Raw genomic sequence first — 27598 nt, 5'->3', positions numbered from 1 at the left:
TTGTACGGAGACGCCCTTGTTTTCTGACTTCATACACAAACCATCGTGATTATTGTATTTCAATCTACCTTTTTCTTTTTCCAGTCAGGAAAAGGGGCTTAATGCAAATTAAGCCTTTGATGAGAAGGCACTTAATTTATAAGTATTATTATTGTTATTATTAACATTAAATCACGGGAATGGTTTTGTTGGAAGTTACCCACCAGGACCTGCAAATCTATTGCGGTGACACACGCCCCAACTCTCCTTACCCAGGAGTGGTCCTTGGCTGGGGCGCTTTGAGCCACTGCGCTGGCTGAGCTCCGAGGAAGGTGCGTCCCCGCTCCTCCCAGACCCACGCGCTGGGCTGGTGGAAAGTGAGGCGGGACTGTCATTGTTCTCCCAGGCCTGAGGAAAAGTGCCCGGGCTACCACCACCTCTCATTTTCGGGCGAAAATAACCCCAGCTACCGCCCTCTGGGCTTGGGATGGTTCTCCACAGCGCGACCTTCCCTTTCCTAGAGTGGGACGCCTAGCGAACACACCCAGAGTCACCTTTGCGCGCTCCCCTGGAGCCGGCTCGGCACACAGCGCACCCCAGCGGCCGCCTTGGCTTCCTTCTAGTCCTGGCCACTAGGCTTCCGGAGAGCTCGCCAGTCGCCGCCGCGGCCGCCTCGGAATCTTGGGACTCGAGAGACTGCGAGAGCCTGTCTCAGCCAGACCCGAGGGAAAGCGCGGGGCTGCTGCACCCCGCCACACCTGGGAGCGGTGAGGACCGGGAGAGGCGGGGCGCGGCAGGAGGGTGGCCTGGTGCCTGAGCAGCTTCGCGGAAAGCCGGCCGGACTGGAGCAGGGCGAACGGGGAGGGTCTCGAGGCAGAGTCCAGCTCCTCCAAGGGAGGGACCCCAGCTGGGGTGGAAAACCAGCACCAGCAAGCCGCAGAGACGCGCCGCGCTGATCATGGAGCGGAGCGGCCCCGGCTCCGCGCGGCCGCAGCAGCAGTGGGACCAGGACTCGGTCGAAGCGTGGCTGGACGATCACTGGGACTTTACCTTCTCTTACTTTGTTAGGAAAGGCACCAGGTAAGAAGAGGACCCACGGAAGACCCTGCTGGGGCATGGAGCGTGACCTGGGGCTGATCTCTCTCCCCTATTGAATTTTCCCCTTCGTTAACCATTAAACCGTCACCAATCTCAGGCCCTTTGCTTTTGAAGTAGGGCCATGATCCTGTTACGGTGTAGAGACCTCGACTTTAAGGCGAGTACAGTCGAAAAACCGTCGGATTCGATCCAACTTGCTCACAAAGTTCAAATACAAAGATGAACGTGCCGACCCCCCCCCCCATGCGCGCGCGCGCGCATACACACACACACACACACACACACACACACACACACACACACACACACACACACGCACACACGGGCTGGCAGCCCTGGTATTCCCTGGGAGCAATATTATTTTCAAATATCTGCGCTCACGGGCCTTCCTCTAGCCCTTCTCTAGCCTCCTGGTTCCCCTAAATCTCCTTAGCGAAACCAAAACAGTTTTTACGCCCCTTCCCTGCAGCTCCGGAAGCACCGTTTCCAACGCGTTCCCTGTGGCTCCGCTCCTCCCCCGTCCCTCTTCGCCCCGGCCCTGGCGGGGCGGGGAAGCCCGGGTAGGGGCGAGACTACGAAGAAGCCCAAAGGCAGCAACATGCCGGAACCTTCCCAAAGTGAGTGCTGTCGCCTTTTGCCCCCTTCCAGTCCCCTGGTTGTCCCGCGCTTCCCCTTTCCTTCGCTTTTGCGCGCAAGGCGGCGCCGCCGAACGGGCTCCGCGGAGGGGTTCGTGGCGTGCACACAAAGGGCGGTGGGGAGGCGCGGCGGGGAGCGGACCCGGCGGGTGACAGGTCCCGCGGCCCGAGGCGACCCCAGAGGCCAGCTCTTCCTGGTCCGGAGCCAAGCGCCGGGACGGCTGCTGCGGAGGGCGGGGAGGAGGGAGCCTGTCCTTTGGAAGGCGGCTGCGCAGCGAGCAGTCGGGGCGCGCGTGGGAAACGCTCGCGGGAGACTTGGAGAGGAATTGAGACTGAAGCCGAGGGGCTAGGAGGGTGGAACGGAGAGTGCGTGGCGGGCTGGTGCCCCGAAGCCGGAGGAGTTGGTGCGAAGCCGGGGCGCGGGCAAGGCTACTGCTCTCGGACTCGGGCCGACTCCCAGACGCACCCCTTTGGAGAAGGGGCCCGAACCTCGCCGTCGCCGGCTCCCGGCAGCGGCCTTCGGGCAGCTGATGCTGGCCGCCTCGCCGGGAGGGAGACGCACGCGGGGCGGTGATGGTGAAGGGGCCGGCCGGGGCTGGGCGCTGGGCTCCCACTCGCCGGCGCACCGCTGCGACTCGGCCGGGCGCTCCCAGCCAGGGGTCGGCGCAGCACGGGGCGAACGGGCGGCGGCGGGCGGTGGCGCGACCGCGGGGGCGGTAGGGGAGCCGGCTTCGAGTCACCGGCCTCACCTGGGCACGTCGTCGCCCCCCGGCGCCTCCTGGAGTCCAGGGTCCGCCGAGGCCGCCTGATCTGCACCTCCAACTCACCACGTTTGCTATGTTGCCTTTTGGGGACAAAACAAGGTACTTCCTTCAGCATCCCGCCCGTCTTTCCTACTTTCCCCGGGGGCGCGGTGGGGGCCGGGTGCTGGGGGGTGGCACCCGGGTCACACCGACGGGGCGACGCTTCACTGAAAATGGACTCTATGAGATTTTTGTCTTCCTTTACTTTCCTGTGGATGTAATACCTTGAGGTCTTAGATGGGGCTCTTTTTAACTCCGCGTCTCCTAACGAACGGTCAGAGTTGGTGTCGATTTGATCACTTTCGGGGTTTTTTAATAGAGGCGGTGGCTTCGGCGCAAAACTTATCTCTTCTGTTTAATTACTCCGCCCTCCTTTTAAAATCCTCTTCGCCGCTTTCGCCTTCTATCAAAATCCTAAATCTGGAGCGACCTGAATGGAATGTGTTTTCTTTTCGAAGAGGACTTTTCTGTGAGTTTGGAGTGAGGCACTAAGACCATCTAGGTCTGGAATTATCGATTGCTGGGAGCCAACAGTTTTTAGAGGTCACCTCCTCCGAGGCCATCTGTCCCCGGTTTGCTTTCACCCTTGCACACTTCCACTCTTCCGCCCTTAATGAACTATAGCGCATAGAATGGGGAACGGGCAGGAGAACTGGGCTGATGTTTTAAATGTGTAGGGGGATGTTCTTTAGAGATGTTCTTCAGGCAGATTATTAAGAAAGAGCAAAATTACTTATTTTAAAATCAGCGTAAATGTCCTTTGTCTTCCCCCCCCGCCCCCCCCCGCTCCCTTTAAAGACATAAACTTGGGATTGTTTGGCGGTTGGTTTTAACTCATACATAAAAGTACTTCACTTTGAGAGCCTGCCAAAACTTTGAGTTACTTTTTTTTGGAAAATAAATTGAATGAGTTAAGTTACATTTCTTTTCACGTTACTTTTTTTCCCAAGTAGCATAGGATTAAGGTCCCAATTCTCCAAAGTACACTGCTTAGTGTAAAATTTAGACCACCTGAGACTCTAGTAAAGGCTTTTTTCTTCAGTTAGGGTTTTTACATTACAGTTGATGTTGACAAGAGGTTGAACCCTTTCTGTGATATATATGTGTGTGTGTATAATCTTGAGAGAAGAGTTTATGTTGAGTGTATGCCGGAAAATGAAAGTGTAAGACATTCACGAGTAGGGCAGGCCCTCAATTTTAGGAGTTACAAGGCGCTGAAAGTTGTCTGTGTGAAGAATGTAATCTAAGTCTTATGCGTCGCCAGAGGTTTTTCAAGAAACAGTGTTCCGGTTTGGACTTATATTTGATGGCATTAACTGCAGACTTAAAATAAGAATGAGAGATTGGGTACTAGTTGATTATAAAAAGGCCAACCTGCTGAACGTGGTGTGAATCACATGGTTGTGGTCAAATCTTACTACAGACACCTTAGCTTTACAGCTAAATCGTTTGTTTGCTTGAACAAGGAGATCATATCACTTTGCTTTATTCCCTTTTGTTACACAATGTAAAAAATGAATACTGTATGTGATTCAGGAAACCCATGCAACAAAATAGCTCTGTAGAGGCATTTGGCGAGTTTTAAGATTTTAAATAAATTTGAATTCACTAAGATTGACCATCTGTGCCTGTAAACAAAGTCTCATTGATAGAACTATTTCTACCTTATTTGATTTAATTGTTGTTTGACATTCATGCATGCTTCTCTATTCTCTCCCCAGACTGAATGGTTTGCACTCAATAGTCACTGAATAGAAGGAAAGTTCTGGCACTAAACTCTCATTTAAACACCTGTGAATTTTGGTTGACCTTGAAAGCAATTATTGCTGCTGTATTACATTGTTTCCTATAATTATCTTCAAATACAGAGCTAAGCACCTTCTTAAAAGCTATAGCTTGCAGCACACAAATAGGTGCTTTTCAGCAATCAAAACCTGTTTAAGCGAATTTTGAGTGTCAGTTGAACAATTCGTAACATAATTTATAGGCATAAAAATTACTTTGAGACTAGTAACTAAAACCTATGGAAAACCTCCACCCTGGCTATCCTAGAAAACTTTGCAGTCCCAGGAGTTTGAGATGCTGTGTTCATTAAGGGCTTTAATGCTTGTGCATTCACAGATGAAGCCTTTCTGGTGCTAATGCCACTTTAACAGCTGTTGTTATTCTTGACAGCTTATTAGAATAACTTACCTTTCATTAGTTACTAATCAGCTCTGTGATTGTGCCCGATGTTTTAGATCATTTAGAATTGTAGGGGTAATATGGTTGACTTTTTATTGCTTTGTTTTGTACTAGACAAAAGCTTGAAAATATTTGGCATATACTGGAAATAGGAGACACTAAGTGAGGACAACTTTTTATGACCACTTGGATCAAAGTCCAGAAACAGAAGTTTTACACTTGCATGTAGTTTTCTATGGGACCTTTTATTTGACACTGCAAAGCTGTGGTGAATTAGCTGATGTTCCAGGTCCTGAGTTTGGGATTCTTTCTCTCTCTCTCTTTTCTTTCTTTCTTTCTTTCTCTCTTTCTCTCTTTCTCTCTTTCTTTCTCTCTCTTTTCTTTCCTTTTCTTTTCTTATTTTTTCTCATCTCTAAAAGCTGTAACTTTTTTTTTTGCAAGATATTATCTTAAAGTCAGCTGATAGGTGTAAAATAAATATTGCTATTCAATCTTAAAAATGATTGTTTCTATGATCATACAGAAATATAAACTCACAATTTTCAGACACGATTTGTTAAGCAGTCACTAGTGTTGAAGATAATAAAATCCTGTGGATATTGACTCAGTCTGGCTTTAATATTTCTAATATTTTCATTATGGTAATTCTGGTGTAATAATGTCCTTTTATCCTTGTATTGCTTATAACCAGGGTCCTTATAGCCAGCTCGAAGGTACCTTTTAGTGTCCTAAAAGTACTCATGTGGATTGAATTTGGATAGGATTGAATCTGGAAGAATCCGTAGGAGCCTCTGAAATGATGTTTCTCATTGCTCTTCTATCACTAGTGTTCTCAAGGTTTCATATTCAGTTCCATTTTTAAAGCCCCCAGTACAAGATCATGATTTCTAAAACTGTGGTACAACTAATGCATTGCAATTAGTCATTCAAAATAAATCTATTTGCTTAGTATAACACTTAAATAGGCTTGTGGTACAATTCAGTAGCTTTTTTTTTAAAATTTGTGATCTGAAGATCTATTGGAATTGCCAATATTTTCTTAATATTGTCTTCAGTACCTAAAGATGAGTAGTTTTTAGCATTTTGATTATGTTGTGCAACAAAATTTCCGTTTTAAATAGTTCCACCTAAAGAAATGACTTGAGTATAGTCTCTGATATCATTTCTTTTAAAATATATGAAAGTGCTTTCAAGTTGTATGGGTAACGTTTGTACCTTCACCCTTATCTGATTTCAGAGAGTATGTCTTACTAAGTTGCTTCCCTTCCTCTAGATTTGAAAACATGAATTAATTTAAAACTGCTTGAACTTCCTGCTACATTTTAATAATGCTTGAGAAAGAGTTCTTTCATGCTTGAAAAGGCTTAAAAAAAAAGTGCTTGGTATTTATTAGTTTGTCCCCCAAATATTTTTCAAACTAACAGTTTATTAAACCTGTAACTGTTGTGTTGAGTTAGATTTTTTTCGTTGTTCTCAGGGCTAATTGTAGGATAAAAACTCTTCTTAGGATAAAAGCCTTTGGTAAGGACTGCAGGGCAATTAAATAAATCACTGAGCTGATTGATATTGGAGGGTTGAAAAATGACTAATTTTTGAATTTAGAATGCAGACTAGCTACTGACTTTGCAGGACTTCCTGTGAGATTACTTTAGTTGGATAGATGTAGATTCTGTTGACCAATGTTATAGCTGATTGATGTGGCCTTGGAAATATCTGTTAAATCAGGTTCTCAGTAAAAAAAAAAAAAAAAAAAAAAAAAAAAAAAAAGTGCCTGTGAATTACAACCTAATAATAAAAATTGAACAAAGTCTTTCCACGTGAGTCATTCATTTGATATTTAGCTCTGTAATCTTATTTACCGACTTGGTATTCTCATTTTATTTTGAATCATCTTTTTTTTCATGGTGTGAGTGCTTTATTCATTTTCTCTAACTGATAGGAATTTATACTTATTGCCAACTAAATATTTAAGGCAGGTAAAGAAAACTGAGTGTTAAGTTCATAAGAATTATTCTGGTGAATATTCTAAAAAGCTTTTAAAAAGCCATATATATGGAGATATATATATCCATGTGCCCCATTTGTAGTTTGTAGTGAACATGCTTTATAAAGTCTTAGGTGCCATTGTTAGCCTCTGTGTTCTTTGAGACCTTTCTCTTGATTCTGAATTGTGAAGTAAGATTAACTTTTTGCAAATTGTCTTCTCTGAATAATTTTATTACATCTGAATTTGGGAGAGAAAAGATCCCTACCTGATATCATATCCCTGGTAATAATTATTTAAAAAAATCATCACTTCTACTTTCTGTTGAATAAATATACTGAGGTCATAAGAAGAGAAAAGATACTGATTTTTTTTTTCTTTTTAACATCTTTATTGGAGTATAATTGCTTTACAGTCGTGTGTTAGTTTCTGCCTTGTAACAAAGTGAATCAGCTATACATATACAGATCCTGATTTTTTAAGCTGATGAAATAATTAAAACACACACACGGGATCTTTGAACTTTAGAGTTGGAGGAGATATGTAGTCCAGTGTCTTTCAAATTTAAGTAATGTTCCCCTGTTAAAGAAAGACATTCTTATTGATTCCCAGTATCTTAGTTAAAAAGCTTTTGGTCACAAGTGACAAAAACTCAACTTGAACTCATACATAATTAACTCACATGATTGACATTCCTGGAGATTGGTTTGGGTGTGAAATAATCTTGTCAACATTCTTTTTGTCTGTGTGTCTATCTAATCAATCTGTCTTCCTTTCTTCCTTCCCTCCCTCCCTCCATCTGTCCTTTTGGCCCTATGCTGCATTGGCTTTATTCTCCGGTAGGCTTTCTTCGTGAGCTGCCAAAGTTTCTTCTTGGCAAGTTTATGTGGGTCTTAAATTTCTCACGTTTGAAAAGTACCTTCTTATCCATATCAACCCTCTCAAAATTATTCGGCCTTGCTTGCATCACTTGCCGGCTCTGGGCCAGGCATTATGTCTGGAAGAATAGGGTTGTCTCACTACTTTGTTGAGGCAGGTAACCCCTAGTGTGGTATGTCGGGGCGGGGGGGTGGGGGCATGCCCAAAAGAAAGTGACGTGAGTGCATCCAGAAGTTCCAGATATCTGCCATACCTAGTATTGACTTTCTCTCATTTTAATGTGAGTTAAATGAGGAATTCTTAAGAGTAGGTATAATTTAATCATAGCATTTATGCAACTGTAATACCAAAATAAATGTATAAGTTTAATTATGAATAAAATGATAAAACTCTAGCCAAATGCAAATTGACAACATTCATTAAATCATCCTTGTAGAGTGAATGTGGCCCTGATTGGGATGCAGAGGGGTCTGGTGAGGTCGGCTTGCCTTTGCTACAGTTGCCTTGTGATGATTCATTGCTCCCACTGGGTCTCTCATAGCAATCATGAAACTTTTAGTCCTATAGCACAATACACCAGCTTTTGGTTTTTATTTGGCTTGAAAGCACATCTACATATTAAATCTACCTCTTTTATTTTCTCTTTATCCCAGAACCATTGGGCGGCAGTGTGATTGTAAATTCAAATATAAACTTGACTGCTAAAATTGCAGGATAGTATTTGATTATAAGGTGGTCATCCCAGTAATTTGAAGTATACATCTTTTACTTTTTTTTTGTTTGTTTGTTTTAATTGTCATTAGTGTGAAAATGCAAAATTGAAGCATTTCCATAGAAAAACTACAGATCTTCAAAACATAATTGCTCTGGACTCTCAGGGCTTCTCATACCTCATATTGGGCCATGCCAATCTAGTCCAATCTTTCCCATCTCTAAGCTGCTAAACAAATCGCTTTACAGCATAGATTTTGGTTATTAAGTTTTCTTTCAGATGCAAGTAAGTTTTCCTTTAAGGAACATTTTCCATACATGTGATTGTGAATGCATGGAAGATTACAAAGCATGTCTCTTCCAACTCTTGGTCAAATTTGAATGTAAAACCATGTGAAGCAGTTTTGCATTTTATTTATATTTGGTCTCAGTAAGCTTCTCAGATGTTTTCATAGCTGGAGAAAACTTGGGAACATTAAGTAACTTTAGACAGCATTTGTTTCTAATACATGCCAGAAGCAAGAGAACTATTCACTGTAACATCAGAGTAGGGATTATTGGAGGAATCACTTGGAGGTGTCCCAGATAGCCCCTGTTTCATCTGATACACTGTTATAGTAGGTTAATCTTTTATTCTTCTAAAACTGTTGCTTTTTTTCTTTTTTCTTTTAAATTGAAGTATAGTTGATTTACAATGTTCTGTTAGTTTCATGTTTACAGCAAAGTGATTAATCTTTTTCATATTCTTTTGCATTATAGTAAACCATTGCTTCTTAAAGGGGATGCTGTTTGGCATTTGGTAGTGATACTTTTTGTTGTTGTGAGAAACTGTTCAGCGTATTGCAGGATGTTTAACATCCCTGGGCCCCAGACACTAAATGTCAGGAGCACCTGATTATTGTGGCACACACTTACAAGTGCCCCCCAAAAGCTGGCGCCACTACTTGGTGGCGAGCCACTGTTCTGAACTCTTTAAAATTTACTTCAATTTATGGTGGTTAAGGGCCCCAGATAGGACAGATTTAAGTTTCAACCCCAGAACTACCTCTTTCTTAAAAGTATGACCTTTAGGTACTTTATTTGCTTTCTCTGTAAAATGGGAATAATAGCATTTACTTCTAGGGTTCTTAAGAAATTTAAAGGAACTAATACATATTTCCTTATCTTTTATAGAGTGATTTCCAGTAGGTTACTATTTATTTTACCTTGAGAATCATCAGTACCTTAATTATAATTGCAAACTTAGAGAGCCATCCCCTTATTCTGATAAGTGGGAGTTAGAACAACAGAACAGGGATTTAATAGACTTTGTGTCCTTCTCATTTTTTAGACGAATTTTTATTAATGGTTTAAACAGAACCTTTTGTGGATTGTGTAAGGTACTGGAAAGGGAATTGGAATGGGAGTCCAGACCTCCCGACTGTGTCCCAAGCTTTGTGACTGGCCCTGGTTAATAAATCTTGGCTTTAAAATGGGAAGTAGGAGGGGGTGAGAAATCAAGGCAGAGAAAGTCATAAATGAGTTTAAAAATCTCTTTCAGCTTTAAGCATTCTTGATTCTCACCAGAGGAGCAGAGTAGCAACTTCTTAGATTGAATAGTTTCCTTTAAGTATTTTCCAAGTATGAGTGGTGGATCTAGGTCAAATTATACAAACAACACAGCTAGAACTGTGTAAAATAAGGATCCAAGAGCAGGAGAAATGTCTAACATATTTTATGTGAGTTATTTTTATGTTTTTCCTACAGATAAAGCACATTTCCATATAAATTATCAACCATCCCATTTTAAACCAGAAACTAACACACTTTCTAATTCTGGTTTTAGTGGTTAATTCATATGAATGATGAAAAAAGCACTGGAGAGAAAGAGAAAGGGGTGAAGTTTTAATAGGAGACTTAAAAAACACGATCATGCATTGTGTTGTGTGGATCATTCAGGGCCTGTAACTTTTTCCTCTGTTTTGTTTGAGGCACTCTGCAAATCTCCCCAAATGTTACTGTTCCAGGGTAACCTCCTTGAGACCCAGGCATCAGCCTACTTACAGAATTCCCCCAAGTAAGCCCCCTTGGGTAGGAACTAAAATGGATCAACTTTAATCACCAGATCTCTTGTAGCAGAGTGTTGAAGCATTGTTTTATCAAGTATTAAAATCATTCTCCAGTTTGGAATTATGGTTATTATGAAATATTGCTGTGGTTTTTATTATAGATAATTAGTTGTATATCACATTTGTTGTCAAACAGTTTTATTATATCTGTGATGTTTTGAAAAAATCATCCCCCAAATTCTATAACTTATTTTTAAATATTAAGTTCTGAGTAGTAATAGAAAGTGATTTTTCTCAACTACATGTTCAGCTCTTAATCTTATGTGTTATTCAGAAAATTTGTCATATGTAAGTGTGGTTATTGATCTAGGGAGTCTATGTTTTTTCAATTCTAATTTGAGAAAATACCAACATTAAAACAATTTTTTTTTGCACAAGTGTTTCTAGAGAGAAATTACTGCTTTTAAACTAGGAGCTTAAAAAGAAACAATGGCTAACACCTAGTTATTCTGTAGAAACCCATGAATAAATTCTTTTTATTTTTACAAAAAAATTAATTGCTTTTGAAAATATATTCCAGTTAATGTTCGATTAACTTGGGAATTCCCTGGTGGCACAGTGTTTAGAACTCAGTGCTTTCACTGCCAAGGACCCAGGTTCAATCCCCAGTCTAGGAACTAAGATCTTGCAATCCATGTGGCACGGCCAAAAAAAAAAAAATGTTCAATTAACTTAAAAACAGTAACTATCACATATTAAACACTGTGTACCAGACTCTATGCTATCACTCTATAGGCATGATTTCCCTTAATTTTCTTAAGAAGCCTATGAGGGTTAATGCCGTTATCTCCATCTTATAGAGAGAGTAAATAATGCACCTGCGGTCTTATCTTAGAAGCAGCTCTGGAGTTGAAGCTTAAGTCTGTCCCACCTAGGGCCCTTACCCACCATTTTCTACTGCAGTTCAGTATCAATGTTAATGGAAGCAACGCAAAGACTCATAGGTTTAATGTCATGAGGAATTTAACTCAGGAAGAGGCTAAAGTTTCTCCTAGGGCCTTTTAATGTGCAAGTACATTACTAAATGAGGTGCCTAGAGACTTTGCCCAAGTGGGTTTCATTTCCATATATTATTTCAGAGTATAAAAAGTAGGAACTCTCCAATAACATTTTAAAATAGAATGCCTGAAAGTTTAGGTACTGGACTGTTACAATTATATTTTTAGTATTAGAATAAAAGTACCCTAAGTACAGTATATTTTCAAAGAATTTTTATCCTCTGATACATTATTTTAGGCAAGGGTACAAACTAGTTACGCTACAAGTAGGTTTCATCTAATTATATATATATATATATATTTTTTTTTTTTTTTTTTTTTCTGTGTTGGGTCTTCGTTTCTGTGCGAGGGCTTTCTCTAGTTGTGGCAAGCGGGGGCCATTCTTCATCACGGTGCGCGGGCCTCGCACAATCACGGCCTCTCCTGTTGCGGAGCACAGGCTCCACATGCACAGGCTCAGTAGGTATGGCTCACGGGCCTAGTTGCTCTTGGCATGTGGGATCCTCCCAGACCAGGGCTCGAGCCCGCGTCCCCCGCATCGGCAGGCGGATTCTCAACCACTGCGCCACCAGGGAAGCCCTAATTATATTTTTAACTCATGAGAATTATTATGTTTACATCAGAATTTTACACTGCTTCGTAAATTTTTCTTTTCCTTACTTTTCTAGATGCCAAGAAATATGCTATCTAGACAAGGTATTTTAATCATTTTTCCCTTTCAAGGCATCTGGAATACTGAATGTATATTTTAAGGTATTTGTCTTTTTAAGATTAGTTTTGTAAATGAGTGAACAGTTCATCTTTGGTAGAAATTAAAGTTATTGCTGCATGGAGCCCCTTTGGACACAGGCGTGTGTGTGTGTGTGTGTGTGTATCTCTTTTGCTAATCATTTGAAATGCTATGTGAGAGCTTGCATCCACTATGCAATAAGTTTTGCATATCCTATTTAATACTTCTAGATAGTAGGCATTTAGAAGAAGCTGTGACTTGTTTAGATTAGTGGAAAATTTCTAGAACACAAACTATAAACCACAGTTTTTCCTCCTGTGGTAGGTAACAATATTGAGTGAAAATGAGAAGTTGCAAAAGGAGAAAAGTTTCATTCTTAACAGAGTATGTGCCATCATACAGTGGCCTTCCAGTTCTTTCAATGAGTATCACTCATCAATTTGTAAAAAGTTTGTAAAGTATGAGGTGAAGTGTAGCTGATATACGAAAACTTATACCTATTTAAATAGCCATTAAAAAGATATTATCAGGGCTTCCTTGGTGGCGCAGTGGTTGGGAGGCCGCCTGCCGATGCAGGGTACATGGGTTCGTGCCCCGGTTCGGGAAGATCCCACGTGCCGCCGAGCGTCTGGGCCCGTGAGCCATGGCCTCTGCGCCTGCGCGTCCGGAGCCTGTGCTCCGCAGTGGGAGAGGCCGCAGCGGTGAGAGGCCCGCGTACCGAAAAAAAAAAAAAAAAAAGATATTATCAGCTTGGTACCATTAAATTTAATCATTAACTTAATTGAATCTATCATTTTAAGAATGATACGCTTTTCATCTTCTCTAAAAATAGGAGCACACAGGGTGTGTGGTATGATATATATAGCACTTTATTTCTGCCCTGTGTGTAATTTTGATGAGATAAACTCTTTGTTATAACCGTTATGAAAAAATGACAATTCACCTTCCAGGCTTTCTACCCCCCAGAATTCCTTCCATGTTTTCTTATCATTCACGAATGAATTTATTCATGCCATTGCTCTGTGTATTACTACAGACCCCAGATGTCTGACAATGGAAATGTCAAACTCAGCCTTTTCCTGCAGCAGCTGCTAGAACCTGGCCACCTGGCCTTTTGAGTACATGAACTCATTTAGTTTTGTAGGGTGCTCTACCCGCATGGAAGCGCTGTCTTGAAGAATGCAGTGCTGTTAGTGCTATAAAGAAGCCTCATGAGATCAAAATATGTTAAATGTTATTCCTCATGACACTGATTTTTTTTTTTTTGCGGTACGCGGGCCTCTCACTGTTGTGGCCTCTCCCGTTGCGGAGCACAGGCTCTGGACGCGCAGGCTCAGTAGCCATGGCTCACCGGCCCAGCCGCTCCGCGGCATGTGGGATCTTCCCAGACCAGGGCACGAACCCGCGTCCCCTGCATCGGCAGGCGGATTCTCAACTGCTGCGCCACCAGGGAAGCCCTGATTTTTATATTAAATCACCATTGCATGGACAGTTTGAGCTGCCAGAGTCTTCAGTAAAGTAGAATATTAAGACAGTAAACTTCTGATTGGAGTCATTGTTTTAAAACACTTGAGATTTAAAATCCAAGTCACATTTATGGTAAACTCATGACGTTTTTATCTTGGCTTTATTTCCTGGTGTCTAATTAATATCAGTCTTTTGGGTTCTTTACTTGCTCAGTATGGGAAAGGGTTCCTTAGTAAGCCCTGAGCAGCAGCTGTGGTACCTACAAGTTTGAAACCACAGTTGGTTTTCACATTCATGTTACCTGAGAGGAATAACTCCCAACATTGATTTTGGTACCCTCCAGGGTTTCTCCAGTTATTTTAAGACACATTGTACAAGTTTAAAAACAAAACTAAGTTGAATTTACCCATTTTAAAAAGATATATAATTCAACTCATTTATGAGCTAAGAAATTTTTTGTGTAATAAAATATGGAAGGAAACAACTGACTGGAGGATAATAAAACAGATTTTGGTGAGGAGAGAAGGAATGATTTGGATGGGATGTTAAGCATCGGGATCTTGTCATCGATTATAAATTCTCGGCATTAATTTTTATTGTATTTCCCTTGGCCGTGGCTCTATTTCAAGGGTCCAGGGCCTGTTGTTTTTCATTAACAGCCTTGTAAAAGTTAAATCAACTCAAAGACTTCAAGAGGGCCGCTCTGCTTGTGATTGCAGGACAGTTAACAAGGACTTGCTTATACATGAAAGCAGAGTCTCTAAGTTATTAGCACTTGGTGTAGAGGGTAAAATACCTTTGTGGAACTTGCATCCATTTCATTCTTTCTGCTCAAATGGCTAGGATGTAACTTATGGAGAGTTATGATGTAACTCTTCTATTTAGGGGGAAAACCTAGTGGGATTCTGTAATAAATGACAATCTGCAGTATCTGCTTTGGACAAGGACCTTGAATGCTCAGGATGCACGTAGCCAGCCTATTTCCAAACGCTATTAGACCCACTCGGCCTGTGGACCCATACCACCTGGAACACGACCTCTTTCCCCCTTACTTTCTCTGATTCTCTTGGCTGAACTTTATGATGAAATGAACAGCCATTGCTCTTTACCCCAGCCCTACATCTCCATTGGAATGAGTACTAAGGGTCTAGGAGATAGCAATATCGTAAAAATATGGAAGAGATTTTGAAATGCTTCCACATGCATTTTCTTTTTTTAAAAATTTTATTTATTTATCTATTTATTTATTTTTGGCTGTGTTGGGTCTTCGTTGCTGCTCCCGGGCTTTCCTCTAGTTGCGTGGAGCAGGGGCTACTCTTCGTTGCAGCGTGCGGGCTTCCCATTGCGGTGGCTTCTCCTGTTGCGGAGCACAGGCTCTAGGCATGTGGGCTTCGGTAGTTGTGGCTCACGGGCTCGGTAGTTGTGGCTGGCGGGCTCTAGAGCGCAGGCTCAGTAGTTGTGGCACACGTGCTTAGTTGCTCCGCGGCATGTGGGATCTTCCTGGACCAGGGCTCGAACCCGTGTCCCCTACATTGGCAGGCGGACTCTTAACCACTGCACCACCAGGGAAGCCCACATGCATTTTATAACTTGTCTCAAACATCAACCCTGTGTGGTGAGTGAAGCAGTAAGAAGTCTTTCCCCTGTTTGAAAATGAGGAAGCTGAGGGGCAAAAGGAGATGACAGGAGTTGACCAAACTAATAATCATCACCTACTGGCCTGTTGATAATGTAAGAAGTTGTGGGAGTCTTCATGACCTGTTCATACAGCTGACCATTTTTATAATGAAGGACTTGTACTCTGGAGAAAACGACCTCCAGAGAAGTTGTGATTGGTTCAGCCTCACATCTGTGTATTCTTATATTTGGAACTAGAGTTGTTTCCTGATGGCCAGTTTGGTATTCTTGACTTTATACTCTGCTGAAGACAGTCAGCACCTTGCACTTCATGAAGAAGGTAGAACAGGTAGCATTTCCCCTATTATGTAGAGGATGAAATTGAAACTCAGAAGAAGAAAATTGTTTGCCACTGGTCACAAATCCCATTGGCAGCAAATGCTAGAATAATGATTGGAATTTTGGATTAATGGCTGAAAAACACAACTTCTCGGGGTGCTTTGTAAGTCCCAAGAATTTTTAGCAATTAGTCAACCTCCCTTTTGTAAGTAGATTGCAGCTTGTTTTTTTTTCTCTATTTAATATATGGTATGGTTTGGACAGTAAAATGAAAAGGCTTGATTTAAGGACGAATTTTATGCCACAAATTATTCCTGCAAGAGCTTTCAAAAGGTTCAGTTATCATACACAGGATCACAGTGTGGTTGGTACACAGGATCCTTTGTGCTCTTTCCATGATAAAATTAGTTATTAGTGGTTTGATAGCCTGGAGCTCATTAGCATGCTTCATAGAACCTACCTTTTCTTTGTTGTCTATCTGCCAATAATTTCAGTTGGGAAAAACAGAATATCGAACAACCAGTGTGGCCAGCTAAAATACAGGACACCCCGTAGAATTTGAACTTTAGATTCTACTTATATTAAAAAATTATTCATTGTTTATCTGAAACTCAGTTTTAACTGGGTATCCAGTGTTTTTATTTCCTAAATCTAGCATCCCTGAGAATTACTCTTCTCTTGAACACATTTGTTATACATTCTTTTCAGTGCATCATTTTAGGTTTATAAACCATGACCTGTTTTCAGAGAAACATAGGCATGGGATTCAGTTAGATTTTTTTCAGGACACAATCCTTAAGAACGTTTGTTCTCTGAGTCCCTTGGGGCAGTGTTTTTACCTCAGTGGTTTAATGTGCTGTCCTTTTATGATCTGGATGGAAAGAATTAAGTTAGAGAATGTGTATTATAAGCGATTTTATTCTCTCTATGCCTTGTGTGTTTAAATTTGATTCTTGACTCTTTCAGACGCAGCTAGACATTATGAAGTGTCTTCATGACAAACATTGATGTTCTGGGAACTTTTATAGTCTTCCAGGCTGTTAAGACTTGGAATAGGAGACCTAGATTTGATTCCTGATTTTGCTGCCAGCTAGCAGAATGTGTTGGGTTCAGCCATTTAATTTAGCTGCATAATTGAGAAAGAGTAGGATTGTTAATGCCTGCCTCACCAGGTTTAAGTAAAATGGTGCTTTTTTTCCTTCCAGTATCACTAATGTAAGTACTTTTCAAAATCTCATAGACTCAAGGAAGAGAAAGAAGAGGAAATAGAGATCCTGTCTCAGGCCATAGAAGTGATTTGCTCTAGTCAAAGCTACCCAGCCAGGTTTCTTGAATCTCATCTGGTATATTTACCCTCGTATTTGACACGTTCATCTTTCCATCTTTCTTCATTCACATGCAGTTACGTATAACTTCATATGACAGCAAATTCAGTGCGTGTATAAATTAACTTCTGGACACAATATAAGCTTCAGTTCAGGGGGGAGAGGTCTGGGCACTCCGGTACCCCTGGTGCGCAGCCTAGTTAGTGCCTGACACTCTCAAGGAGCCTCATGAGAATAATCCATTCTAGAGAAAAAAGACACTTAAAAATGAATCCAGTTAAACCGAAAAATATCAGTGAAAAGGTTTCGATTGGAACTTTATCTTGAAAAATGGAACCACAAGTTATGAAAGTAAATTTACCTTATTTTGGACTTAGTAAAATTTAGATTATAATGAAAACTCCAAGCTAATTTGTAAAATACACAATTTTCTGGCAAGACTATGCCATAAACCAATATCTTTACTTCTCATTTGACATTTGCAGCAGGGTCATAAAGAGAGTCTTTTTCCCCAAATATGGGTTTTTAAAATTAATATTTGAAGATGTCATCAGTTTTTCCAGCAGCCCTTCTTAATCTAGAATGCAGTTATTTGAATAGAATTCTCTTTTCAGGTATTTATGTCATGATCCTTGCTGTTTTTTAATTTTTTGATTGTTAGCTGTTTTTTTTTTATTGAGCTTAACCCTTAATTATCAGTGGCTTTATGTAATATTAGAATAGTTCTCCAACATCACTTTGGTTTACTTCTAGAAATTCTGTATCTTACATAAGAGTTTAAATTTCAGTCTGCAGGTGATTTGTATTTGCAGAGATTGAAGTATTAAAAAACAGTCTACAGGAGATGATAGATGTTAGTCTTAGGAAGGACGGCCCACTTCATACAGCCACATAGGTCATGCACTGCAAGACGTCAAGGGATGCCTGAAGGGAGAGAGGTGTGAGAGATGATTTAATTTTATTTACAGTTGGTTTATAAGTGATTGTTTTGATGTTATGATAACATATGTCTTCCATACACAGGGATATATCTCCAGGGACTCAGATAATCAATAATGTGGTCATGAGAAAACCCTTTCTCCCATGACTGGTGATTAACAAAAATTGTTGATTGAATCACTTAATATACCAGGTCTCCTGTTCCTGTGTCATTTAATACCGAGTTCATCTCTCCAAGAGAATATCTAGAAATACAACACTTGTGAGACTATTAAATATAATAATACAAAACACCTAACAAAGAATTTTTGGACACTGGCTCTGTTTAAGACATATATTAGGCCCTACAGGGTATACGAGGGTAAATTAGCCATGGTCAGTTATGAGGCTTACATCCAAGGAGTGATGAACATTAATAGCTAAAACACAGTGTTGATTTTCTGTAACAAATATATCAGCATTCACATTTTCAGAAGACTGTCGTCCCTTTTAATGCAGGTAATTTAGGAGTCTTTATTTATTTATTCATTCACTTCACTCAGATATTTATCAAGGACTTGTTATGCGACAGGCGTTCTCTAAGTACAGGAGTGCAGTCGTGAAGAAGACAGACAAGTATGAAATTTACATCTCACCGGAGGAGGCAATAAACCAACAGATTAGTAAACCAGAAGAAGAGATGACAGTAAGAATTCAGACAGCATGGCGGGGAGAACATAACGGGCCCGGCGCCACCTGAGGTGGAGTGATCGGGGAGGCCTGTCTGCACAGGAGGGGAGGAAGCTGTGGTCAGCCAGGTGCAGGTGAGGAGAGCTTTCCAGACCGGGAGCAGTCTGACGTGCTTAAGGAGCGCCAGGAAGGCATGGCTGAGAGGGACTGTGGTAAGGGATTGGAAGGATTCGAGTTTTGGTCTCAATTCAGTGAGAAGCCAAGTAGGGTGGTTAAGATGTTAAGGTTCACTTTGTTCGAAGATTACTCTGGCTACTGTGGGGAGAGTGGGTTGAAGGGAGGCTAGTATAATATCAGAGACACCAGTTAAGGGGTTGTGGCCACAGTCCGAGGTGAGAGGTGGTGGGGTTTGGACCAGGGAAGTGGTACAGGAGATAGAAATGAGCAGATTGGACTCTAGGGTTTTAGAAGTCAAGGTGACGGGACTTGGCTGCTGGATTAGAAGAGAGAGTTGAAGGAAACAGAAATCCAGAGTAATTCCTAGATGTTTGGTTGAGTAACTAGGGAGATGATGGTGCTACTTACTAATATGAAGAAACCTGGCAGGGAGTGAGGCTGGAGCAAGATGAAGGGTGGGGCACTAGGAATTCTGATTTCAACATGTTAAGGTGTCTATTTAGACGTTCACATGGAGCTGTCAAGTAGGTGGTTGGATTAAAAAGTTGATCACCATTTGCCAATGAGAAGGTAAGAAATAAGACGAGGCTGTGTTTCAGGTTTGTAACTGAAGTAGTTAAAATGCCTCTTTTTATATTGATTTGAGAATTTAAGTTGCATGTACATATTTTTAAATCACATGATATGTTAATTTAAATGTATCGCTTATTTCCTGTCTTACATTTTACAAAACAGTTTAATTCAAATGCTTCCTGTACATTTTTCACATGCGTGTCTGACATCAGTTTCTTTGGCACTACTGTGATTTTGGAGGTTATGTAAGCATTTCCCAAAGTATGTTCCCCTCATTTCTATCGAAGTTTTTGAGATACAGCATTATTTTAATATCAATCTATGTTCTCATCACTGGAAATTTTGTCTCAAGCCATGTCATGCATTTATAAAACATTAGGCAATTATATTTTAAAAGACTCTGTGCTAGAGGTATACACCGGAGATCTGTACAATATACTTACTGCATTGCTTTTTAAAAAACTTCTGTTTATTATTATTATTATCATTTTGGCCATGGTGCATGGCACGCAGGATCTTAGTTCCCTGACCAGGGATCAAACCTGTGACCCCGGTAGTGGGGACACAGAGTCTTGACCACTGGACTACCAGGGAAGTCCCTACATAGGTTTTTAAAGAGAGCTTTAAAATTTATAACTATATCTAACACTTGGAATTATGAGGTAATCCTGATAATATCTGTGTTATCTTTTTTTGACTCATTTCATTCTAGACCAGTGCCATTTCAGGGTAATATATATTTACCAAACAATAGAGTGTTGTTCAAACTAAAATAATTAAGGGAGCATTCTATAAGTGAAAGGCTTAGTAGAGACTCTGAAAAGAGGCTAACTCTTCTTTCCCCCTTCTGGATCTTCTTTTTTCACTTAATAAATTGTGGTGATTATTCATATCAGTATCCATGACCATTTTAAAATCTTTGTCTAGTGTTACATTTATAAATGTGCCATGATGTGTTTTCCAGGCTTCTGTTTGAGGTATTAGGTTTCTTCTTATCTTTGCTGTAACAAACAGTACCACAGTAAATAAATACCCTGGTACTTCCTTTGCCGCATGTGGAACAAAGGATAAATGCATTTTAAAACTTGTTAGATATTGCCTACTTGCCCTCTGAAGAGGTGTTATCAATTTCTACTGCATCCAAAAGGATGAGAGAGTGTCTGTCTCCTTACACTATCCAAAATAGTACACTGTCAGACTTTTTTATCCTGGCTCTTTGGTGAAAATAATCAGTAAGTCATTGCAGAGTGGAGATTGCATTGCTCATATAGGCCAGTTCTTTTAAATATCCTCAATGGTAGCAAGTTTTTGTCTTTTGAAAGTAAATTTGAGTTTTGGAAAAAGTCAAGTCTAATGCATAAGATATATATGAAGTTAGCCATTACTCTAGGTTTTTTGCGGTTTTATTTGCTTGTTTTCAGAGGAAGGCTTAGTGAAAAAGAAGATCTAACTTTCAGATAAAACTAATATTCTTATATGGCTTATGAAATTTTTTAGGAGTTAGTTTCAAAAGAAGTTCCAAAAATGTCTAAAGTAATGGCACCATCAATTGGCGTAAGATTACAGCTGCCCAAGAGGAATTATTTGAATTGAACAACAATTATTTGGATATATATGATCCGGTATATTTGTTTAAAAAAATCACCCACTGTGAAGGCTTTATCTCAGACAGGTTTCTTCATGGGATGGCACATTAACAACATAAATAATTTAAGTTTTCTTGGACTGAATTTTTTATACTAGTTATACTTACTTTTTTGTTTTCCTCCTTTATACAAGGAAAAGATAATCTAGAAGAAGAGATCATTTTTACCATTATCTGAACAAACATTATCAGTATGATATTCATGGAAATCTATAATCTTTTTAATACATACCAGATCAAATTGTTTATTTTTCATTTCCCTTTCTAAATCTAATGTATATATAGCAATATAGATAACAATTATCTAAAACTAAGCATATTAACTAGCCAAATTCAGATAAATTTTTAAAAATATTTAACTTCAGAACAAGTTGTATGTTTTAAATAGCAAATTAATTTCCGTATCTATGTTTTCCTAAGACTATTGTTAAATTTAGTGTCTTACTTTAACACAAATTGATTTTGAGAGGAGCAGACTTGACACTTGATGTATAGTAAATCAGATATCTGAAAATACATGTATATAGGAGTCAGGCTTTATCAAAGTGTTCATTGAAGCAACTGTCCTCTACAGATTTTCAGGCTAAAACTGTCCTAAATAAACCATCTTGTTTTTATTTTCTATGACAGATTGAACCATTACTGCCTCAGTTTACCATGAGAGGATTTTTAGAAGCTTTCAGGGGTAGCAATATTTAAGGAAGGGTGTTCTTCCTTAAGTATTCACTGTGTCTACATGTTCTTTTCTGCAGAGAAATGGTCAATGCATGGTTTGCTGAGAGAGTTCACAGCATCCCTGTGTGCAAGGAAGGCATCAGAGGCCACGTGGAATCTTGCTCTTGCCCCTCGCAGCAGAGTCCCCGTGCAGAGAGCAGTGTCCCTGGAGCACCAGCCAGGAAAATCTCTGCCTCCGAATTTGATCGACCTCTTAGACCCATCGTTGTCAAGGATTCTGAGGGAACTCTGAGCTTCCTCTCTGACTCGGAAAAGAAGGAACAGATGCCTCTAACCCCCCCACGGTTTGATCATGATGAAGGGGACCAGTGCTCGAGACTCTTGGAATTAGTGAAAGATATTTCTAGCCACTTGGATGTCACAGCCTTATGTCACAAAATTTTCTTGCATATCCACGGCCTCATCTCCGCTGACCGCTATTCCCTGTTCCTCGTCTGTGAGGACAGCGCCAACGACAAGTTTCTTATTAGCCGCCTCTTTGATGTTGCAGAAGGTTCAACACTGGAAGAAGCTTCAAATAACTGTATCCGCTTAGAGTGGAATAAAGGCATCGTGGGACACGTGGCAGCTCTTGGTGAGCCCTTGAACATCAAAGATGCATATGAGGTAAATAAGAAACTGTTGGAACAGAGGCGGGGTGGGGGGTGGAACACGGGTGGGGCATTGGACAACTGCTGTGAATCGTGGGGATATTTGACACTGAGATGTAATAATGTGTGTACTTATTTAAAATGGGAATATATGGCAAGAACTTTCCCATCCTTTAAATGTCAGAGTTTCTTCGCTAATGTCTGGATCAAGGATAGAGGCCGGAGAGAAGTCTTGTCCTGTTTTTCTCCTTAATGATAATTTAACATAGGTCATCTCATAGCTGTATTCTTTCCTCTTTTTACCTGATCACTCTACATATCCCCTATCTATGTTATCTCCATGTGAACTTCTAGGAATTTACTAATATTCTAAAATGATAGGTCCAAAAGCCATCAGAAAACCAAACCCATAGTCTTTTTAAGTTCATTCATTCAGTTAATCATATTCATTCATTTGAACTCCCATTGACAGCAAAGTCTGATTTTCTTTCTTTCCACTCTTTCATTTGTTTTATTAAACAAATAAGTTTACGGATAGCTTCAAAAAATGGAAATTTTTGCCCTACAGTATTTCGATGGAAAGATTTGATATTTCTTCCACTTTTACTTCAGTTATAGACTTAAAGATTACACTATATGATTCTTGAAATTTCCCATTTAAAATTAATCTTTTATTACTAGAATTAGAGGTTTTAAACAAAGCATCTTAATTGAATGACAGTATGTTTATGAATTATGTTCTAGCTACACATCACGTGGTACACTATGAAGGTTCCATAGTAATACTAGCTTGCGGCTCCTCTTTGTAATTGGAGGGGTCATAGATGTTTTAGTCACCCCTGTATTCCTGATGCCTAAGACAGTGCCTGGAACATAGATAAGTCTTAATAAATAGCGTTTGGGAGAAAATTATAGTAGATGAGATAAATAAGTAGAATGGAAAGCAGGTCATAATAGATGCAGGGAAAATGTGTTATAGGTTCAGGAAAGCAGGAGATCACATATAATTGGGGAGACGGAGAGAGGTTTCTTTGAGGAAGCAGTGATTGATGTGGACCCTGGAAGACGAGTGAGATTGGAGTAGATTGAGTTGTGTGCATAGTGAGATGCAGATGTAAAGAGAAGTTTGCAGAAGAGACAGGAAGTTGGACCATGTGGTGCTCGTATGGAAATGTGTGGGTGATAGTCAGTATAGATGTTGAGGAGCTGCTGGAGATTACTGGGGTCTTGAATACCAAGCTGAGGCGTATATGTTTGATTCAGAGCTATGAGGAATAACTGAAGATGGTTTGAAAGGGGAACTGGCATGATTCAGACTGTGATTTAGAAAGATGAATAATATGGTGGTCATAAAATGAATTGGGGAAAAATACTGGAAACTGGGAGGATAGGTTATTTTAATAGTCTGAGGAAGTAAGGACCTGAACCAGGGCACTGGCCTTCAGGACCAAAAGGAGGGAATGGATTAAAGATGAAGAAGCTGAGTCTCCTAGACTTGGCAGCTAATAGGAGATGGAAGTGAGGAGAAAAGAGGAGTTGGAGAAGACTTGGGTTTTGAAGTTGGTTGAATAAATAATGGTAACTGGTAGGGAATACTGAGGGCAGGGATCTGAGGAGAGATGTGATAGTTCGGATAGGTTAAATCCTGAGATAGGTTTCAGAATCAACTCTATACCAGCAGTCTTTTCCATTTTGATTCTTCACGGAGCTATCTCCATGACCTCTTTGAGCTCTGTGGGTAACATCACACCATGACAGACTCCAAGAGGGGTATTAAGGACACAGCTGCAGAATCGCTGCCAATTTTGCAGAATTCCCTTCCTGTCTTAGGTGACAGCTGGGTTTCCGCTTTTCAAGGACACTATAGTCCCAAGTACAGTAGGACCATAAATACGCTTCAGCTTTGCTGAGAAAGCCTTCATTTGTCTGCATGGTCCTAAATTTCTTCAGCCCTGAGAATTTCTTCATTTATATATAATTTATTTAATCTGTTTACCATCTTTAGAGTTTTGATGGTATAATTTTTGTCTTGCAGTTAGTAATAATTTAATTCTTGTACTGCTATCTGAAATAGGCCCAGTGTCCTTGATTTGCAGTGACCCCAGGGTGAAGCCTCTTAGCCTGTGGATTTCTCATGTTCCTGCTTCACCCTTGGCACCCTTGATCTGTGTTTATAGAGGCCTTGCAGAAGTTATTCCTATCCCAGGAATTTCATTAGAAGTTGTGGGATTGATCTGTGACATAATTTACATTGGTATTAACAGTGGAAGTCAGTTGGCTAGTGGCTAATTCATTACTCAGCCCGCTCATAGCTTGAATAGTCAAAATGCTGTCTCATAGCCTTTTGTGAAAATAATCAGAGTATCAAAGTATATTCTATGTTTTCTGAGTCCTACTTCTTTAAATATGTGTCTGTAAAAATGACACATTTCTTTAGCTTATGTGACCATAGAACACTTAAAAGTTACAGTGTTGCAGTAGAAAACGAAGACATGGCCATGAAATAAGAGTAGTGCGCAGATTGAAACTAAGAGTAAAAAAAAATAGTCTCCTAGATAGATTAATTGTAAGAAGTGGTCAACATTTGATTCACTTTTTAAAACTTTGTAACAGAATGATATAAACTTGGGGATTCAACTGTTTTATTGCTAATAAAATAACACATTCATATTTTAAAATATAAGACAAAATCGACAACTTAGACCAGTGAGTCTCAATTAGATCACAAATACCAGTGATGTTCAGTCACACATCATCTCCTCCTTCATCAGCCCATCATTCATGCAACTTTCTTGAATATGGCAGAGCATTTCATAATAATAAAATATTAATACATAATAATCAGAGCAACTGTATAAATGTGTTGGCATTATCCTCATATATATAAACTAGATATCATCCAGTATCTAGATTGGATTGTGTATTAGTCAGTGTTCTTCAGAAAAACAGAACCAGTTGGATAAATAGAGATAAATAAGAAGTGATTTACTGTAGGAATTAGCCACTTAGATATGGAGGCCTAGAAGTTCCACAGTCTGCCTGCCATCTGCAAGCTGGAGAATCAGGAAAGTTGATGGTGTAATTCAGAGTCTGAAGGCCTAAGAATTAGGGGGGCCAATGGTATAACTCTGGTCTGCGTCTGAGGCCAAAAGCTTTAGAACCAGGAGCTCTGATGGACAGCAGGAGGGCAAGAGAAGATGGATGTCTTAGAGAGCAAATTCGTCCTTCCTCTGCCTTTTTTGTTCTATTCAGGTACTCAAGGGATTGGATGGTGCCCACTGGCATTGATGAAGGTCTTCTTTACTCATTCTACTGATTCAAACGTTCATCTCGTCTGGACACATCCTCACAGGCACACTTGGAAGTAATGTTTTATCAGCTATTTGGGCATCCCTTAGCCTAGTCGAGTTGACACATAAAATTAACCATCACAGATTGCCTGAACCCCCGGTTCCATGTCTTATGGAAGCCTTAAGACTCTGCAAGATTTCCTATGTCAAAGGATTTCTATTGTCTAAACAACCCTCTTTTTCCTAAGTCAACTGGAATGCAAAACTTGGGCTCTTCTCCTGTTTCCATGGGACAGCCTCTCCATGGATACCATGATTTCTAGGGAGAAAACTTGGAGGATCTTAGGGAAGGGTCACATTGTCACTCATGTGGCCTTCACCGTGGAGCTGCTACTCCTCCCACTCCCACTTCATTCCTTCCTTTTCAGTCCTTTTCCAGGTAAATAAATCTTCATCTTTCATCCTGCAGGTCTCACTTACTGCTCAAGTGAATTTCTGGTGAATAAAATTATTTCCAAAATGAATTTCAGAGGAAAGAGATAACAATAGCAGCTGTTCTAATTTTGATAAATTCTTTAGTTTTGATAAATTATTAAATTTGATAATTTTGTCATGGTGTAATTGTGTCCCAGGGAACACAGTTTGGGAACTGCTATATCTTTGTTCAGTGTTCTAATAACCTCTAGGTCTAATCCACTTTGTGGAAGAAAACCAGCGCATATAATTTGGCAAGTCTACTGTGTTATTTCCTTTTTGTTTCCTGTTATTTTTATTTCTATACCATTTCAAGCTTAAAGAAAAGTTGCAAGACCAGCATCAGAAACTTGTGTATACCCTTTACCCGGATTCTCCAATTGTTTATATTTTGCCCCATTTGCTTTATTATTTTCTTTTCCTATATATAATACATATATAAGTAATCTATGCATATTATTTTTTTCTGAACCATTTGGAGACAGTTTTACCAAATATTTCAGTGTATAGTTTATAACAAGAATATTCTCTTACACAATTGTGATACATTTATCAAAATCTGGAAATTTTATGATACAGTACTATTATCAAACATTCCATAGTCAAATTTGGTCACTTGTTCCATGAATGTCCTTTATAGTTATTTTTTTCACTCTGATCAAGGCTGTAATTCAGGATTACATAGTGCACATACTTGTCCTATCTCTTTGGTCTCCACTAAATCTGGAATAGCTTCTCAGTGTTTCTTTATCTTTCTTTACATGTAGTTTGGAAGAATACAGGCCACTTATCTTGTAGAATGTTTTTTCTTGAATTGATTCAAGTCAGGCACTTTTGGCAGGAATGTGACAGATGTTGATCTTGAGACCTAGTTTGGTTTTACAAACAACAATCAATTCTTTACTTCTCCTACACCAGCTGGGGTGTCCTACAATCCAGCTCAATTCTGACACTAGCTCCTGGAGTTAGTGCAGACCCCACAGGTTAAGGACTCAGTCCCACAGTGCTGTCCCCACTTCAGATACCAGCCCTAAATAGGATACCCAGGGTAGCCACGCCTTTGTCTGGCTAACTACAAATTCCGGGGTTCCCTGCTCAGGTTTAATAATGTCCTAAAATGACTCAGAACTCAGGAAAACACTAAAGCACTACTTAAAATTACAGTTTTATTATAGAGGATGCAATTCAGAAATAGCCAAATAGAAGAGGTGCATAGGGCAAGGAGCAAGCGGAGGGGGTGGGGGGACGGGACACAAAACTTCCATGCCCTCTCAGCAGGGGCCGGGGAAGGGGGAGGTGCACCACCATCCCAGCACACAGTTATCTCCACCAACCCAAAAGTTCCCTCAGATCTGATGGCACGATTGATTAAATCATTGGCCACCGGTGATTGGACTCAAGCTTCAGCCCCTTCTCTCCTATCCAGAAGTCAGTGGTGGGGCTGAAAGTTCTAATCCTCTAATCACTTGATTGGTTTTCCTGGCAGCCAGCCCCCATCCTGAAGCTATTTGAGGCCTCCCTCCCCACCACCCGTGAGTCTTCTCATTAGTATGAACTCAGGTATGGTTGTAAGGGGCTTGTTATGAATGTAAAAAGAATCTCCTATCACTCAGGAAATTCCAAGGGTTTGAGGAGCTCTATGCTAGACC

The 27598-nt window shown here is 40.4% G+C and overlaps 1 protein-coding gene across 5 annotated transcripts in view; it reads left to right on the top strand.

Moving 5' to 3' along the window:
- The first annotated feature begins 372 nt into the window (after positions 1 to 372).
- Positions 373 to 27598, top strand: part of PDE5A (phosphodiesterase 5A) — a 146070-nt gene continuing 118844 nt past the window's right edge. The window contains exons 1-3 of one of the 5 annotated variants that reach the window (XM_067036580.1): positions 634 to 1059; positions 1547 to 1694; positions 21613 to 22201. In XM_067036580.1, coding sequence (XP_066892681.1) covers positions 21617 to 22201 — 585 coding nt within the window. In that variant the 5' untranslated portion in view covers positions 634 to 1059; positions 1547 to 1694; positions 21613 to 21616. Of the gene's footprint in view, positions 1060 to 1415; positions 1695 to 2453; positions 2576 to 21612; positions 22202 to 27598 lie in introns of those variants that run through there. The other 4 variants (XM_059066196.2, XM_067036581.1, XM_067036579.1 and 1 more) reach the window with 4 other exon arrangements.

This window comes from Kogia breviceps, chromosome 6, assembly GCF_026419965.1.
Source record: "Kogia breviceps isolate mKogBre1 chromosome 6, mKogBre1 haplotype 1, whole genome shotgun sequence".
In the NCBI taxonomy this organism is placed as follows: Eukaryota; Metazoa; Chordata; class Mammalia; order Artiodactyla; family Physeteridae; genus Kogia; species Kogia breviceps.
Note: the sequence above shows the minus strand (reverse complement) of the source record. Positions and strands in the feature narration are given on the sequence as shown.